The 18,694-nt window shown below is 43.8% G+C and overlaps 1 protein-coding gene across 1 annotated transcript; it reads right to left on the bottom strand.

Moving 5' to 3' along the window:
* Positions 1-980: 980 nt before the first annotated feature.
* LOC132826483 (keratin, type I cytoskeletal 9-like) lies at positions 981-18,317 on the bottom strand. The gene is made up of 4 exons (XM_060842441.1): positions 18,208-18,317; positions 11,731-12,884; positions 3,202-3,351; positions 981-1,325 (listed from the first exon to the last, which is right to left on the bottom strand). Exons 1-3 carry the CDS (start codon positions 18,260-18,262, stop codon positions 3,226-3,228), a joined length of 1,335 nt encoding a protein of 444 aa, XP_060698424.1. The 5' UTR covers positions 18,263-18,317; the 3' UTR covers positions 981-1,325; positions 3,202-3,225.
* Positions 18,318-18,694: the final 377 nt, after the last annotated feature.

Here is an 18,694-nt window from a genome sequence, read left to right as displayed (position 1 = left end):
AAGATGAGGCGTTCTTCCTCCAGTCATCTGGTGGTGAGGGAGAGGCGGTGAAGGAGGCCCAGGACCTCCATGTCCTCAGCAGAGTGGGAGGAGGAGTTGAAATGTTGGGCCACGGGGCAGTGTGGTTGATTGGTGCGGGTGTCTCGGAGATGTTCCCTAAAGCATTCTTCTAGGAGGCACCTAGTCTCCCCAATGTAGAGGAGACCGCATCAGGAGCAACGGATACAATAAATGATATTAGTGGATGTACAGGTAAAACTTTGATGGATGTGGAAGGCTCCTTTAGGGCCTTGGATAGAGGTGAGGGAGGAGGTGTGGGCACAGGTTTTACAGTTCCTGCGGTGGCAGGGGAAAGTGCCAGGATGGGAGGGTGGGTCATAGGGGGGCGTGGACCTGACCTGGTTGACATGTTTTGATAAGGAGTAGAACCAGTTCCTTTGAACAAATCTCTCACTCATTCTAACATGCAGTCATATGAAAAGAACTGGAAATGGCAAATACAGCCAGTTCTGCTATTATACATCTGTTATTAACAGGATTGGCTGTAACACGATTTATGAATAAGAAATGCTGTTTCTAAAACACGAATTGAAACAGTGTGCTGGCTATAACACGATTACATCGCCAACACTAAGTGTTATTACAGGAACATAACTTGATAGTTATGGAAGAAACGACTATGCACAAATCATGGCAAAATCAAAAACAGACAATGACTTCATTGAATTGACACAAAACAGGTCTGTCACATTTTTACTGCCAGTGACTGATGAATATTGAAATTGGATTTAGTCAAAACTTTTACTAATGTGAGTAGAAAGGATGGATATAACTTCTGAAACATTTAGACAGCTAAAATCATAAGTATTCAGTTTTCATTTGTAGATGTTATTGCTAAATTATACTGTGGCTATGGATCCAGAGTACACTTAAATCAGATCACAGAAAACTCTTGTAGTCTCGGATACATCAAGCTTACTTTAATCATTAAAAACATACTGCATCTGAAATAATCATTTTTATAACTGCTTGTACAAAATTATCAACTCTGCAAACAAAATTACATTTCAACATTTTACAATAGTTTTGTACAAAATAATCCTGAAACAAAGTAGATCAAGCTTTAAAGTACAGGATAAGAGGCACTTCTGATATTAGATGATAATGTGCATTCCTTCCATCTAGTTCACTAGCAGGAACAGGTGAAATCTGAAATCTCCAACATGGAATGAGACATTTTAAAAAAAACTTTGTATTCCTCTGTATTCCTCACAATTCAGTTTTAAGGCAGGGACTTCAAAGTATTTTGAAACAATGTTGTAAACCTAATGGAAGACAAGACATAGCTAAGCATTAGATTAATTTCACTCCATTCCATCCTTACCTTCAAAACTAATTTTTAAAAAACTGCTCTCAGAACCCTGCTTAAATATAAACATTTTCCAAGCCATCTACCTCAGAATCCTGGCTATCTCACTTCAGAATGTGAAACTTCTAAAAGCATGTTAGTATGGGACTACATCAGCATTACTCACAGTCAGTCAGTAGAAGTGGTCTCATCCCACTTCAAAGCATACAGGTGAAGGCAGTCGTGTATGAAGTTACTTGTGAATGAATTACTTTAATAAGAAATTACTGAAAAGCCAAAGTTTTCCAGCTAGTGAGGTAATTTTCTCTTTTCTCCCACAAACCCCAATTCCATGGGACAGATGAAATTCAAAAACTGAAAGCTTCTAGTTCATTGACAGCCATGAATGGTAAAGTTTACTTAATCTCCGTTATTACCACCATAGCAGCTATTGCAGTTTGCCACAATGGATGACTTAAAGGACAGTTTAACAATTTCTAATTACAAAAGAAAAACCAAGACAAAAATTTTAGATTAGATTCAAACTGCATTTTTAATACTTTTGCTAGGTCAAGAAAAAACAAACATGCCTTCTAATTTGTTCAGGGATATGGATTAGTATTTATTGATTATTAGTTGTTCTTGAAAGTGGTGAGCTCTCTTCTTGAACCACTGCACTGGAAACACCCACGCTGTTAAGGTGCCCCAACAGTATGACTCCACAATAATAAAAGGAGTGGTCATGTAATTCGAAGTAAGGATGTCATGAGACTATGAGAACTGCAGGTGGCAGTCAAATACATTTGCTACCCTGATCCTTATAGCTGGTATTCTACAGAGGAACCTTGGTGAGTTGCTGCAATGCATCTTGTAGATGATGACACACTGTTGCAACTGTGCTTGGGTGAAGCAAGTGCGTGAAAGTGATCAATTGGCTACCAATAAAGCAGCTTCTTCATCCAGGATGGTGTTGAATTCATGTTGTTGGAGCTGCAGCCATCAGGTCAGTGCCAATTATTCCATCAAATGCCCGATTGTTGACTTGGAGATAGTGGATAGGCTTTGGGGAAACAGAGGTGAGGTACTTGCCACAGAATTCACAGCCTCTGTTGTGACTTGCAACTACAGCTTTTATAAAGTTGGTCCAGTCCCATTTCTGAACAATGGTAAAGCCCTGGATGTTGATATTGAGAGAGCCGGCAATCATAATGACACGGAACATTAAAAAGATGCTTAGATTCTCTTTGTGGAGGTGATCACTGCCCGAGTATTATCCAGTATGGGCTCTGACTGTTTCAGAATCCAAGTTGCAAAGAATGGTGCTGAATATTGAAAGTGAGAAAGTTTGTTGATTGCACAACCTGATGGAGGGAAAGTCATTGATGAAGCAGCTGATTGTTGAGCTTAGGACATACTATTCAGAGGAATGCCTATAGTAATGTCCTGGAATGAGATGATTAACCTTCAACCAGTCATCTTCCTTAGTGCTAGGTATTACTCCAACCAGTGGGGAGCTTTCTCTCACCTCAATTCTAAGTGATATTTATTTTGTTTGGGCTCCTTGATGCCAAATATCAAATGTTGCTTTGATGTCAAACTTTTTTTTTACTGTTTCCTAAAGGCAAGTAACTAACTTAGAGACAAAAAATAAACCCTACAGGATGTTAAACCAATCTCAGACAAACAATAAGCTTTCTAAATGCACCACTACAAAAATGCAAAATAATTAGGTCCCAAAATCCCAAACACTGGTAACGAATAAAATGAACTACAGTGCATCCATTGAACGCATTAATCATTAGGCTGAAAAAAAATCAAAGCTTTATGGAAGACAACATTTGAAAAACACATACCTGAGGTTTTATAACAAAATTTCTTTAGTCAATGTTTCTCTTTTGCAGACTAGTAATTACTTCACTTAAATTCTGATCAAGACGTTGATATTCAGATACGTTTGGACGTTTACTTTTACTGGGCCCATTTTTCTGGCACAATCCACTGATCTGGAGAGAAACCAAATGCTGTACATGATTCCTTTAAAAACTCAGCCAATATTGAAATAACCTGCCGAGTACACAATTTAAAGACAGTCATTTTTAAAATCTGAAAACTGACCAAGGGAGCACTTTTACCTCTCATCAGGTGCACACTGGCAACATTTTTATACCTCTTTGGATTCCAATGGTGTAAAGCCATTGTCATAGCTGATCGTGATTTCACCGACAGTCTGGTTAAAAAATACCCTCTTAACTCAAGCCTAGTGAAATTAAATACTTAATGAGCAACTTTGCATCAAAATTAATTCATAGACAGCATCCAGGATGGTTCCTAGAATATGTTGTGGATCCTTACCAGAGATCAGGCTATTTTATATATGGTAATGTGTAATGAAGCAGTCTTAATAAATTATTCTCGAAAAACCCAGTTATGGTCTTGTTCCCAATGGTAACAATTTAGCATTCACTGAGTGTGAGAAGCATGGATTTGAAACATCTAGGGTAAATGCAAATAAGGATAATCATGTAGGAATGATAGAGTTGGCAGGAGTGAACTGAGAAGGGAGTATAGCAAAAACAAAAGTTGATGAATAATAGGTGTTTTTAAAAAAAGGGTTCGTGAATCAGAGCTATATCCTGTGAAAGAGGAGGATTCTAGGAAGGGGGATAAATTGACCATTTTGGAAAATCAGGGATGGTGAGAACAATATCAAATTGAAAAAAAAAAGTGGCAAATATCAGTGGTAAATCAGATGAATATGAAAGTTGTAAAAGCCAACAAGAGATGATCAAAATTAATAAATTGTGGGGATAACCTAGCAAGTTAAAAAAAAAGACAGTAAGAGTTTCTTTAAATCTATAAAGAGAGGGGCACAACATAGGCCCCCTCAGAGAATGAGATCCAAGAAATAACACACTCTGAAAATGGCAGAGTAGTTAAACAAATACTTTGCATCAGTCTTCACCAATAGGAAATACTAACAGCATTCCATAATCGATTAAACAAGTGGCTAAAGGGTCAAGAGGGGCAGCAAGAAATAGACAATAACAATCACGAGAGAGAGAAAAAAAAGTCACTGGGGAAACTAATGGGGCTAAAGGTTAATAAAACCCTAAGACCTGCTGAAATACATTCTAGGATATTGCAGGAAATAGTTACAGAGATGGAAGATGACATTAAGATTCTGGGAAAAATTTATGGAGGATCGTGAAGTTAATAATGTAATAACCATATTTGAAAAAGGAGGGTTAAGAGTAGATCAAAGGCCAGGTTTTAAACTAACTGCCATTAGGAAATTATTAGAGTCTTTTACAAAGGATGTAACAGCAGAGCTACTAGAGAAAAAAATGTAATCTGAGTCAGCATGATTTCATGGAGGAGAAATTATAACTGACAAATTTCTCACAGTTTGTAAGAGGGATCAAGCAGGATAGATAAGAGGAATCAGTAGATGTAAACATTTGGATTTCCAACAGGTATTTAATAAGATACCACCAAAGGCTATTTAAAACAATGCCCATGGTAATGGAGGTTGAAGATTAGCATATTGAGGGATCTAGCTAACAATAGAAGACAGCATCGGGTTAAGAGGGCATTTTCAACATGGCAATCTGTAACGAGTGAAGCACCACAAGGTCTACTTCCAATATCTTGGTAGTGTCTTGTCAGCTAAAGCAATTATTCAAGAAGACATCCAGCATCATCTCGGTATGCTAGGGCAGCCCTCAGTCGTATGGATATTCAAGGACATCAGATTTGACACCAAGCTCATGGTCTACAGAGCGGTGTCAGATCCTGCCCTCCTATATGGCGCTAAGACATGGACTCAAGGTGCTAGAGCAGTACCACCAAGACTGCCTGCACATAGAGTCATAGAGATGTACAGCACAAAAACACACGCTTTGGACGAACTCGTCCATGCCAACCAGATATCCTAAACTAATCTAGTCCTATTTGCCAGCATCCAGCCCATATCCCTTCCTCTTCATATATGCATCCAACTGCCTTTTAACTGCTGTAATTGTACCAGCCTCCACCACTTACCCTGACAGCTCATTCCGTACATGCACCACCCTCTGCATGAAACATTTGCCCCTTAAGTCCCTTTTAAATTTTTCCCCTCTCACCCTAAACCTATGCCCTCCAGTTCAGGACTCCCCCTCCCCAGAGAAAATACCTTGTTTTTTTTTACTTAATCCATGGTCCTCATGATTTTATAACCTCTCAGGTCATGCCTCACAGCCTCTGACACTCAAGGGAAAACAGCCCCAACCTATTCAGCCTCTCCCTCTAGCTTAAACCCTTCAACCCTGGCAACATCCTTGTCAATCTCTCCTTTCAAATTTCACAACATCCTTCCGTTGGAGACCAGAATTGCACACAGTATTCCAAAAGTGGCCTAACCAATGTCCTGTACAGCTGCAACATGACCTCCCAACTCCTATACTCAATGCTCTGACCAATAAAGGAAAGCATACTGAATGCTTTCTTCACTATCCTATCCATCTACGACTTCACTTTCAAGGAGCTGTGAACCTCCACTCCAAGGTCTCTTTGTTCAACAACACACCCCAAGACCATACCATTAAGTATATAAATCCTGCCTGATTTGCCTTTCCAGTGCCTCACATTTATCTGAATTAAACTCCATCTACCACTCCTCAGCCCATTGGCCCATCTGATCAAGATACTGTTGTACTCTGAGGTAACCTTCTTCGCTGTCCACTACACCTCCATATTTGGTATCATCTGCAAACTTACTAACTATACCTCCTATGTTCACATCCAAATCATTTTAACTGCTTTTTTGTCATTTTATATAACTTACAAACCCACAGGGAAAGACACCAACACGTGCAGCATCAAGACACTGACCACCCTCAATCAGCTACAATGGACTGAGTACATTGTCGGTCATGTGGACAAGACTGCCCAAGCAGGTGCTCTGCCTGTCATTTTGAAACTGGAAGTAAACACCAGGTGGGTAGGGGAAATGCTTCAGGGATATCCTCAAGTCTTCAGTGGGGAAGTGCAGAATTCCCACTGACACTTCAGAATCACTGGCTTAAGACCAAAGTGGAGGAGCAGCATATGGGAAGGTGTCGAGCCCCTCGAGACTTGCCATTACAAAAAAGTGGAAGCCAGGTAAAACAGTGTAAGAAGCACACAGCCAGACCAAAGCCCCTTCCACCCCTTCCCACAACCATTGTCTGCCCCCAGCCTGGACTGTACAGCCACCATGATAGTAGAAGAGAGTTATGCTAGCCTATGGGGGACTGCCAATGAGGGTGATGAGTACTGGGCCACAAGTATTTACAATATGCATGAATGACTTGGATGTGAAAAGTGAGTGTACTTTAGCCAAGTTTGCAGATGACACAAATAGGGAGGAAGGCAAGTGGTGAGGATGAAGAGTGTTATAGACAAATTATGTGAACGGAATTGGTAGGAAAGTTTGATAGAAGGAGTATAAAGGAGCTAAATATTATTGAAATGGCAAAAGGTTGCAGAAAGCTGCAATGCAGAGGGATTGGAGGATGCCAGTGCATGAATCGCAAAAAAGCTAGCATCTCAGTATAGAAAGTAATGTTGACTTCCATTTCAAAGAGAATGGCATATAGAAATAAGGAGATCTTATGAAAACCACAAAAAGTACTACTCAGACCACAGCTAAAATAATGGATACTGTTTTGGGCCCTTTATTAATGGAAGATATAGTAGCAATGGAGGCAGTCCAGAGAAGGCTCAGTAGGTTGAAACCAGGTGTAAAGGACTGTCTTATAAGACCAGGTTAAGTAGGATGTTCTTGGACACATTGGAATATAAATGATTCTTAGGGAACTTGACAGGGTAAATGCTCAGACATTTTGCTTGCGGTAGAGTCCAGAGCAGAGGGCATAATTTCAGAATAAAGGGGTCACCCATTTAGTGTCACCCAGGAAGAGGAGGACATCTTTTTTAAAAAAAGGATAGCAAATCTGCGGACTACTTTACCAGAAAGCATGTCAAAGTTAGGTCCTTAAGTACATTCAAAGCCAAAATTAATCACAAATCTAGTAGGGAATCAAGAGCTTTGGCTCAGGCAGGAAAATGGAGGTGTGGGTTATCAGATTAGCCATGATCTGAATGAGAGTAGACTTGATGGATCAAACGGTCTGCTTCTGATCAAACATTTTATGGTCTAGCAACTAATCATGGTCATGTTGCATACTATAAAGAGCTTTTTGATTCATTGTTATTTCACAGTCTATGACAGATATGTTCTTAATTGAGGAGAAAGCGAGGACTTCAGATGCTGGAGATCAGAGCTGAAAATGTGTTGCTGGAAAAGCACAGCAGGACAGGCAGCATCCAAGGAGCAGGAGAATCGACGTTTTGGGCATGAGCCCTTCTTCAGGATTGAGGCAAGTGTGCCAAGTGGGCTAAGATAAAAGGTAGGGAGGAGGGATTTGAGGGAGGGGCATTGGAAATGTGATTGGAGCGGAGAGGTCAGGAAGAAGATTGCAGGTTAGGAAGATGGTGCTGAGTTCGAGGGTTGGGACTGAGACAAGGTGGGGGGGGGGGGGGGGAAGAGGGGAAATGAGGAAACTGGAGACGTCTCCAGTTGTGGTTGGAGGGTTCCGAGGCGGAAGATGAGGCACTCCTCCTCCAGCCGTTGTGTTGCCATGGTCTAACGATGGAGGAGTCCAAGGACCTGCATGTCCTTGGTGGAGTGGGAGGGGGATTTGAAGTGTTGAGCCACGGGGTGGTTGGTCCGAGTGTCCCAGAGGTGTTCTCTGAAATGTTCCAAAATTGACTCCCCAATGGAGAGGAGCCCATATTGAGTGCAGTGGATGCAGTGAATGATGTGTGTGGAGGTGCAGGTGAATTTGTGTCAGATATGGAAGGATCCCTTGGAGCCTTGGGGGGAAGTAAGGGGGGGGAGGTGTGGGCGCAAGTTTTGCATTTCTTGCGGTTGCAGGGGAAGGTGCCAGGAGTGAAGGTTGCGTTGGTGGGGGGTGTGGACCTGACGAGGGAGTCACGAAGGGAGTGGTTCTTTCAGAACGCTGATAGGGGAGGGGAGGGAAATATATCCCTGGTGGTGGGGTCCGTTTGGAAGTGGTGGAAATGATGATAGATGATACGACGTATATGAAGGTTGGTAGGTGAGGACCAGTGGGGTTCTGTCCTGGTGGCGATTGGAGGGCTGGGGCTCAAGGGTGGAGGAGCAGGAAGTGGAGGAGATGCGGTGGAGAGCATCATCGATCACGTCTGGGGGGAATTGCGGTCTTTGAAGGAGGCGGCCAACTGGATTGTACGGTATTGGAACTGGTCCTCCTGGAAGTAGATGCGGCAGAGATGTAGGAATTGGGAATATGGGATGGCGTTTTTACAGGAGGTAGGGTGGGAGGAGGTGTAGTCTCGGTAGCTGTGGGAGTCGGTCGGTTTACAGTAAATGTCCGTGTTGATTCGGTCGCCTGAGATAGAAATGGAGCGGTCTAGGAAGGGGAGGGAGGAGTCTGAGACAGTCCAGGTAAATTTGAGGTCAGGGTGGAAGGTGTTGGTAAAGTGGATGAACTGTTCAACCTCCTCGTGGGAGCACGAGGCAGCGCCGATAGAGTCATCGATGTAGCGGAGGAAAAAGGTGGGGGGTGGTGCCAGTGTAGCTGCGGAAGATGGACTGTTCCACATATCCTACAAAGAGGCAGGCATAGCTGGGGCCCATGGCTACTCCTTTCGTTTGGAGGAAGTGGGAAGATTGGAAAGAGAAGTTGTTCAGTCAGTCGAAGGAGGGTGTCAGTGGAAGGGTACTGGTTGGTACTGCGGGAAAGGAAGAAGCGGAGGGCTTTGAGTCCTTCGTGATGGGGGATGGAGGATGGAGGTGTACAGGGACTGGATGCCCATGATGAAGATAAGGCATTGGGGACCAGAGAAGCGAAAATCATGGAGGAGTTGGAGGGCGTGGGTGGTGTCCCAAACGTAGGTGGGGAGTTCTTGGACTAAGAGGGACAGGACCGTGTCGAGGTATGCAGAGACGAGTTCGGTGGGGCAGGTGCAGGCTGAGGCAATAGGTCGGCTGGGGCAGTCAGGTTTGTGGATTTTGGGCAGGAGGTAGAAACAGGCGGTGTGGGGCTGTGGGACTGAGAGATTGTAGGTGGTGGGAGATGCCCTGAGGTGATGAGGTTATGGATGGTCTGGGAGATGATGGTTTGGTGGTGGGAGGTAGGGTCATGGTCAGGAGGGCATGTTCTTAATTGAACCTGCTATCAGCACTAATGCAATTTCTTAATGTAATAATTCATCTAAGATGCAGAATGAAAATCTGATAATAGTTTGGAGTAAATTACTTTGAATGTAAGAGTATTTGATCTCAGGAATTTCTTCACAATTTTAACAAATTGTACAATGTAGGTGGATGGGGAGCAAGGGGATCCTTGTAGAGGGAGGAAGAGAACTTCTCCAAGATTGGCATTCTTGGAAGAGGCTTTGCAGTAAGATTATAATCAACTGGGAGAAAATGAGTACTGCAGATGCTGGAGCTCAGAGTCGAAGAGCAACTGCGAGGAAGTGAGAAAGAACTGCAAACCCTGCACCCATACCTCCCCCCTCACCTCCATCCAAGGCCCAAAGAAGCCTTCTACATCAATCAGAGATTTACCTGCACATCCACCCATGTCATCTACTATATCCGTAGCTCTCTATGTGGTCTCTTCTACACTGCGGAGACAGGGCACCTAAGTGTGGAACGTTTTAGAGAACATCTCCGGAACACAAACACGCAACAACCCCACTGGCCTGTGGCTGAACACTTCAACTCCCCCCTCCCACTCCAAGGACATGCAGTTCCTGGGCCGCCTCCACCACCAAACCCTGACCACCTGCCTGGAGGAAGAGCCTCATCTTCTGCCATGGGACCGTCCAACCACAAAGGATCAATGTGGATTTCACCAGTTTCCTCATTTCCCCTCCTCCAACCTTATCCCAGATCAAACCTTCCAATTCAGCATTGCCCTCTTAAACTGTCCTACCTGCCCATCTTCTTTCCCACTAACCCACTCCACCTTCCTATCACCTTCTCAGTTACCTTTCCCCAGCCCCAAGCCCTCTCCCATTTATCTCTCAGCCCCCTTGGGCTACCCAGTCATTCCTGATGAAGGGCTTATGCTCGAAACATTGATTCTCCTGCTTCTTGGATGCTGCCGGACTGGCGCTGCTTTTCCAGCACCACACTCTGCAGAATTAAAATAATGATCGCCACTTTTAAAGTACACAAACTTGTAGGTGTACAAGTGATGCCCATAATATGCTCCCCACCTCCACAATTAAGCCAACATTTTTAAATCCTCTGCCAATTTTATTTTCAGATTAGCATTTCACCAGAATAATGGTGATGCTGTTCAAAGCAGCCAATTCAAATTTTTTTAGTGCCTCATTAAAACTCTTGCTTCTACCATTAGTTCTGGAGCCAACTGTTTTTATTTCCTGCAATGTGGAAGTTTTTTGGCCAATGGGCTAGGAGTGGCAGATGGAATTTAATTTGGATAAATGCATGATATTTCACTTTAGTAAAACAGACATAGGCAGGACTTATATAGTTATGGTAGGGTTCTAGGTAGTGTTGTGAAACAGAGATCTAGTGACTCAGGTACACAGTTCCTTGAAAGTTGGGTCACAAGTAGACAGAATGGTCAAGAAAGCAGTTAGCATGCTTGCCTTCATTGTTCATTGAATATGGGAGTTAGGACATCATGTTGAGGTTCGACACGACATAGGTGAGGCCACTTTGAGTACTGTGTATAGTTCTGGTCACCCTGCTATAAAAAGGATATTATTAAATTGGAGAGGGCTTAGAGACGACTTACCAGAATGTTGCTGGGACTGAAGGATTTGAGTTACAAGGGAGGCTGGACCTTTTCACTGGAGTGTAGCAAGTTGAGAGGTGATCTTACAGAGGTTTACAAAATCAGGAGTATAGATATGAATAGCAAGGTCTTTTCCCTAGGCTATGGGACTTCAAAACCAGGAGACATTTTGTTTTAAGGTGAGAGAAAAAAGATTTAAGGGACCTGAGGGGCAACGTTTTCCTGTGAATGTTTCATGTGTGGAATGAACTGCCAGATGAAGTGATAGACGCGGGTACAGTTACACTTACTAATCATGAGGCATGTGGATAAGTACATGAATAGGAAATAGCCCCACTTGCCTGCATTTGACCTAAGTTACTTTGTAAAACTTTGTCATTATGGACAAGTTGGCCAGGTTCCATGCTACCTGATTATTACTTTCACTCTACAGCATTATCAGCCTGAGCATCTGCAGCAAAACCTGGACATAATGCAAATTACTAACTTCATATCTTGAAAACTAAAATTTCACAGCCACAATAAATAAAAAGCCAAGCTTACCTTGCTTTTGTTGTGGTAGAGAATATACATTACTGCTACAAACAAAGAGCCACTTATCAGGTAAATTACAAAGTGACTGCTCGCCTCAGTTGGTGTGACTGACGGCGTCTTCCCTCCGTGGGCGGCGTCGCCTTCGTTTACCACGGGCGGCGTCTTCCCTCCGTGGGCGGCGCCACCTTTGTTTACCGCGGGCGGCGTCTTCCCTCCGTGGGCGGCGTCACCTTCATTTACCGCGGGCGGTGTCTTCCCTCCATGGGCGTCGCCGCCTTCGTTTACCGCGGGCGGCGTCTTCCCTCCGTGGGCGGCGTCGCCTTCATTTACCGCGGGCGGCGTCTTCCCTCCGTGGGCGTCGTCGCCTTTGTTTACCGCGGGCGGCGTCTTCCCTCCGTGGGCGGCGTCACCTTCATTTACCACGGGCGGTGTCTTCCCTCCATGGGCGTCGCCGCCTTCGTTTACCGCGGGCGGCGTCTTCCCTCCGTGGGCGGCGTCACCTTCATTTACCGCGGGCGGTGTCTTCCCTCCATGGGCGTCGCCGCCTTCGTTTACCGCGGGCGGCGTCTTCCCTCCGTGGGCGGCGTCGCCTTCATTTACCGCGGGCGGCGTCTTCCCTCCGTGGGCGTCGTCGCCTTTGTTTACCGCGGGCGGCGTCTTCCCTCCGTGGGCGGCGTCACCTTCATTTACCGCGGGCGGTGTCTTCCCTCCATGGGCGTCGCCGCCTTCGTTTACCGCGGGCGGCGTCTTCCCTCCGTGGGCGGCGTCGCCTTCATTTACCGCGGGCGGCGTCTTCCCTCCGTGGGCGTCGTCGCCTTCGTTTACCGCGGGCGGCGTCTTCCCTCCGTGGGCGTCGTCGCCTTCGTTTACCGCGGGCGGCGTCTTCCCTCCGTGGGCGTCGTCGCCTTCGCTTACCACAGGCGGCGTCTTCCCTCCGTGGGCGTCGTCGCCTTCGCTTACCGCGGACGGCGGCGTCCCTCCGTTGTCATTGTCGCCTTCGCTTACCGCGGACGGCGGCGTCCCTCCGTGGGCATTGTCGCCTTCGCTTACCGCGGACGGCGGCGTCCCTCCGTGGGCATTGTCACCTTCGCTTACCGCGGACGGCGGCGTCCCTCCGTGGGCATTGTCGCCTTCGCTTACCGCGGACGGCGGCGTCTCTCTGCCTGTAGAACAACACATCATGAAATCCATTTAAGTAATCTTTTATGTATTTCTTAACTGTTTGTCTGGCTTTTGTGTGAATGGGATTGAAAACAAAGGTTGTGTTTAAACAGACATCAATTTGATGACCTGCTTAACTTCACTGTGCTGTTTACTGTATTGCTAATAAATCGCTAAATCTTTTGTTTAAGCTGCAAATCAGTATTTAGATTTGATTTTTCACAATCAGGAATTGGATATTCAAAAAGTCTGGTTAGGAACCATTGGGGTTCAATGTTGACGGTTTAAACTTTATTGTGTTGCAAATACAGAGTTAGGGAAAGGCTGATTTGATTTGGATGCCTGTTTCCATGTCAATTAAATAATAACAGAAGGGAAAGCGATCACATTACAATTACTACAGCCCTCTTAACCTCAGCACATTAAGAAGTGAAATTAAAGAATTGGTGATGCTGGAAATCTGGGGAAAATAAACAAAAATATTGCTGGGGAGACTCAACAGGTCGTGCAGTGTCTATGGAGACAAAACAGAGTTAATCTGAAACATTAATTCTGCTTTCTTTCCCTTTCTGCTGCCAGACCTGCTGAGGCTCTCCAGCACTTTTTCTGTTTCAACATATCAAGGATCTTGCTAGCGATATGAGAATTTGAAAAGTAAAGGCCAAGTTCTTATGCAAAAGAGGTTCTCATTTCAACATTAAATCAGAAATTCTGCAAGATTGGCAAAATAAAAGTAATGGGCAGACAAAGCGTGGTGCTGGGAAAAGCACAGCAGGTCGTGTAGCATCTGAAGGGCGAGAGTCGACATTTCAGGCTTAACCCAGTTCTGGCACTGCTGCCCCTCAGCATCAGGAACCTGGGTTCAATTCCAGCCTTGCATGACTTGTCTGTGTAGAATTCGCACATGCTCCCAGTGTCTATGTGGGTTTCCTCTGGGTGCTCTGGTTTCCTCCCACAATCTAAAGATATGTAGATTCGGTGAAGTGACCATGCTAAATTGTCCATAGTGTTCAGGGATGTGTAGGTTAGGGGCAAATATAGGATAACAGGGTAGGAGAATGGATGTATTCTTCAGAGTGTCGGTATGGACTTGTTAGGTCTGTTTCCACACTGTAGGGATTCTCTGACTCTGAATACAACACAGTACAGGCCCTTCAGCCTTCGATGTTGTACGACCTTTTATCCCACTAAGTTCAGATTAACCTACATACCCTTCATTGTACTATCATCCATGTCTATCCAAGAGTCACTTAGATATCCCTAATATATCTGACTCTAATACCAATGCATTTCACGCACCAAGCCACTGTGTAAAGAACCTACCTCTGACATCTTCCCTAAACATTCTTCCAATCACCTTAAAATTATGCCCCCTCGTGACGGACAGTTCCACCCTGAGAAAAAGTCTCTGGGCTACCCATTCTATCTATGCCTTGCATCATCTTGTACACCTCTATCAAGTCACCTTTCATCCTTCTTCATTCCAATGAGAAAAGCCCTAGCTCCCTCAACCTTTCTTCATAAGACATGCCCTTCAGTGCTGGCAGTCTCCTGGTAAATTTCCTCTGCACCCTCTCTAAAGCTTCCACATCGTACCTATAATGTGGCAACCAGAACTGAACACAATTTTCCAAGTGTGGTCTAACCAGGAGTCTACAGAGCTGCAGCATAACCTCATGACTCTTAAACTGAATCCCCCAACTAATGCAAGTCAACACACCAAACATCTTAAATCCCTATCAACTTGGGTGGCATCTTTGAGGGATCTATGGAAATGAACCCCAAGATCCATCTATTCCTCCACACTGCCAAGAATCCTGCCTTTAGCCCTGTAATCTGCATTCAAATTTGACTTTCCAAATTGAATCACTTCTTACTTTCCAAGTTGAACTCCATCTGCCACTTATCAGACCAGTTCTGCATCCTGTCAATGTCCCGTTATAACATACAACAGCCCTCCACACTATCCATAACTCCACCAAACTTCGTGTCATTGGCAAACTTACTAACCCACCCTTTCATTTCAGCTGCAGTTCTATCATTAAATAAAAAGCAATGCACTTACTTCTATAAACCATAGTAAAAATGGAAAATCTTCCCTGAATAGCTTTTGTTTTTCATGAGGTAATGAAAGCTGCCACTTTAATTTCAGACATGGCATTAAATTCATCTCCCATTTTCAAATTACCTCAAATTTAAGGCAAGCGTAAGTTTATGGCCTAAACTTTCTCTAGCCTCCCCAAGTCAGGATTTAGACAAGTTTAATAAACAGAAGCAGTCTTCAGGTCAGGGCCAATGTCATTTAAATATATTTTAATCAGATGAGATTCATTTTTAACCATTGTAAAAATGGTTCCCTGAAGTGGTATTGTCTTCTATTGTTTCCGTTCAGGTCTCAAGTGAGGATGATTCAGGCAGAACAAAAATCCACAATATGCTCCCTCTACACCGTCCCTGTCAAACACTCCCTGGACAAACACAGCATGGGGTTAGATACAGGGTAAAGCTCTCTCTACACTGGCCCCATCAAGCACTCCCAGGACAGGGACAGCACGGGGGCTAGATACAGAGTAAAGCTTCCTTTACACTGTCCCTATCAAACACTCCCAGAACTTGAACAGTATATGAGGTTAATTACATTAAAAAAAGCAGATTTGATTTCGGGTCCAGTGACCCTTCTTCAGAACCCTTCAGATCTGAAGGGTGGTCACTAGGCCCGAAACGTTAACTCAGATTTCTCTCTGCAGATGCTGCCAGAGTTGCTGAGATTTTCCAACCATTTCTGTTTTTGTTTTGAATTTCCAGCACCTGCACTTCTTTTGGTTTTTATTTGGTCTACGTTAATGGCTCCAATCAGCACTCTGTTACTAAGGGACCACGAACATGGTGAATTAATGTGAATGGGTTGAGACTAGAAGCCAGGTCTACTTGTTCAGAATTGTTGGGATTTACTACACTGTTATAAACGTGACAATTATAAATGTTTGAACTTTGGGGATAGTTTGATTAACAAACAGTGGAGTGTGCGTGACTTGAGGCAAATCCTGTCCCTGGTCAGATACACTGGCCGTGTTTGAGAGTTTTTTAAAAAAATAGAGCTGGGAGATCTGGCAGAGTTTGGGTCAACCAAATAATCTCCACTGTAACTTAGAGGGAAAAGCTCCACTTCCCAAAAAAAAAAGAAACAACTAAACCAATACAGGACAGAATCAAACTGACAGAGGGGACTTACAAAAATACAAAAGCCAGCACTGATCCTGCTGAATAAAAAAGATACAAAGACCAGCAAAGGGCCACAAAGCAGCTTCCAAGAATAACTAAAAGGGATTATGAAAGGAAATTTGCCAGAGACATCAAAATCAATAAGAAATTTTATAGTTATACAAGGGAAAGTAGGTAATCAGGAGCAATGTTCATCCACTAAAGACTGAAAGTGGGGTTATTGCCAATGATTGCAGTCATAGAGATGTACAGCATGGAAAAAGAACCTTCAGTCCAACCCGTCCATGCCGACCAACTCAATTTAGTCCCACCTGCCAGCACCCAGCCCATATCCCTCCAAACCCTTCCTATTCCTATACCCATCCAGATGCCTTTTAAATGTTGCAATTGTACCAGCCTCCACCATTTCCTCTGGCAGCTCGTTCCATACATGTAACACTGTGTGTGTGAAAAAGTTGCCCCTTAGGTCTCTTTTATATCTTTCCCTCATATTGAATAATTACTTTGCCTCAGCACTTATAGTAGAAAAGGATGATAGCACGCCTGAAGTCTAGGAGAAAATAATCATGAATCAGCAACAGGGCTTGAAACACTTTCCTCATTCCTGATGAAGGGCTCATGCCCGAAATGTCGATTCGCCTGCTCCTTGGATGCTGCCTGACCTGCTGCACTTTTCCAGCAACACATTTTTAAGCTCCGATGCCCAGCATCTGCAGTCCTCACTTTCTCCTAGTTGAAAAAAACTAAAGTAGGTAAAAGATTCTGGTCTCCTTCCTATCGAAAGGATGTTGTGAAACTTGAAAGGGTTCAGAAAAGATTTACAAGAATGTTGCCAGTATTGGAGGATTTGAGCTATAAGGAGAGGCTGAATAGGCTGGGGCTGTTTTCCCTGGAGCTTCGGAAGCTGAGGGGTGAACTTAGAGGTTTATAAAATCATGTAGGGCACGGATAGGATAAATGGACAAAGTGCTTTCCCTGTGGTGAGGGAGTTCAGAACTCAAGGGCATAGATTTAGGGTGAGAGGGTAAAAGTATAAGAGGGATCCAAGGGGTAACTTTTTCCACGCAGAGGATGGTGCATGTATGGAATGAGCTGCCAGAGGAAGTGATGGAGGCTGGTATAATTACACCATTTAAAAGGCATCTGGATGGGTATATGAAAAGGAAGGATTTAGAGGGATATGGGCCAAGTGCTGTAAAATGGGACTCGATTAGATAGGATATCTGGACAGCATGGATGAGATGGATCGAAGGGTCTGTTTCCAGGCTGTACATCTCTATGACTCTATAAATATGAAAAAAACCAGTAATGTTCCATAACACCCGAGAATCTGGTGTTTACTTGAAGGGCACAGCTGTAGTATATTTTGGAAAGAATAAGGTGGTTTATAATTTAAGGGCGGAGTCTGTGATTCGATCGTAAGACTGAGATAGGGGAAATATTGCACTCATCATCAATCTTTTGGAATATTTGATGAGTTATAATGAGTTTCTGGATGCAAGTACACAAGTTAAAAGCTCACGAAGAAGTCTTTCCCTCCACATGAAAGAGATAATAAATCGAAAGTAAAATAAACACCAATGTTTCAGTATCTGAGCTAGTGCCTGACGTCTCTGACTGGCCTCTCACATGACCAAGGCAAAGGTCGGACCTGTATGATGTTTGACCGCTCAGAAAGCTAGTGCTTCCAATTAAACCGGTTGGACTATAACCTGGTGTTGTGTGATTTTTAACTTTGTACACCCCAGTCCAACTCCGGCACCTCCAAATCATGTTTGACCCAGTTAACAAGTTCATTATTCACAGAGCAGGTTAATAATTTCACCCACTCACGATTCAAATCATCTTTTTAAAAGAAAACAGCCTGTTCCGGTCGGTGTAAACCCAACTTCCTAATTCCGACAATTGGGCAAAAAGTACCGATTTCCTACAGCTTTGGAGAACACACGTTTCCCGTTAGGACTCTCTCACCCGGCTGTTGGCATGAACACTTTTGCAGTATTTGGGATCTGTACACCTGCTTTCATTTTAAATACTGCAGAGGGGCTAAATCATGTACCAACCCAACAACCTTGAACGTTCATTTTATATTTCAATACGTACCATCTACGAAGAGACAGAATACAACAATTACAAGGAAACAGGTTTTCCACGCCATGCTACTTTATCAAGGAACTGAGTTTCACCAAATGCAATACGGGAAACCGTGACATGCACTTTACGCAAATACAATTTAGCACCGCCTCCACATCCGTTTACACAACATCGCTCCAAATACATACATACGTTAAACTATGATCAATATCATTGGATAAAACTAGACCGATTAGCCTATGGCAGTTTCCTTATTAGCCAATGACCTCATAACAAGAGTTGTTGATTTGTCATGGGAGCAGACGAAAGGTTTATGGGTGGAGTTGTTCTTTCATCTTAATTGGGTTTGAGGTGGTGTGAACAAGAGTAGTATATATTGCACATCCCTGATTGCATCTAAGATTATGCTGTTAAACAGTTTATTGCATAGCTACGCTCCATGTGGTGTGTATATATAGGTGAGAAATATTGTGAGCCACGTGGAAAGGACTTTGAA

The sequence above is a fragment of the Hemiscyllium ocellatum genome, chromosome 22, assembly GCF_020745735.1.
Source record: "Hemiscyllium ocellatum isolate sHemOce1 chromosome 22, sHemOce1.pat.X.cur, whole genome shotgun sequence".
Taxonomy (NCBI): Eukaryota; Metazoa; Chordata; class Chondrichthyes; order Orectolobiformes; family Hemiscylliidae; genus Hemiscyllium; species Hemiscyllium ocellatum.
This window is presented reverse-complemented; position numbering and strand designations above follow the sequence as displayed.

Excerpts from the sequence above, each read along its gene's own strand:
- LOC132826483 (XM_060842441.1), bottom strand. The coding sequence starts at position 18,262 with ATGGCGTGGAAAACCTGTTTCCTTGTAATTGTTGTATTCTGTCTCTTC. Across the intron at positions 12,885-18,207 it reads ATTCTGTCTCTTCGTAGATG|GCAGAGAGACGCCGCCGTCC; the intron begins GTACGTATTGAA and ends GTTGTTCTACAG. Across the intron at positions 3,352-11,730 it reads TCTACCACAACAAAAGCAAG|ATCAGTGGATTGTGCCAGAA; the intron begins GTAAGCTTGGCT and ends GTTTCTCTCCAG.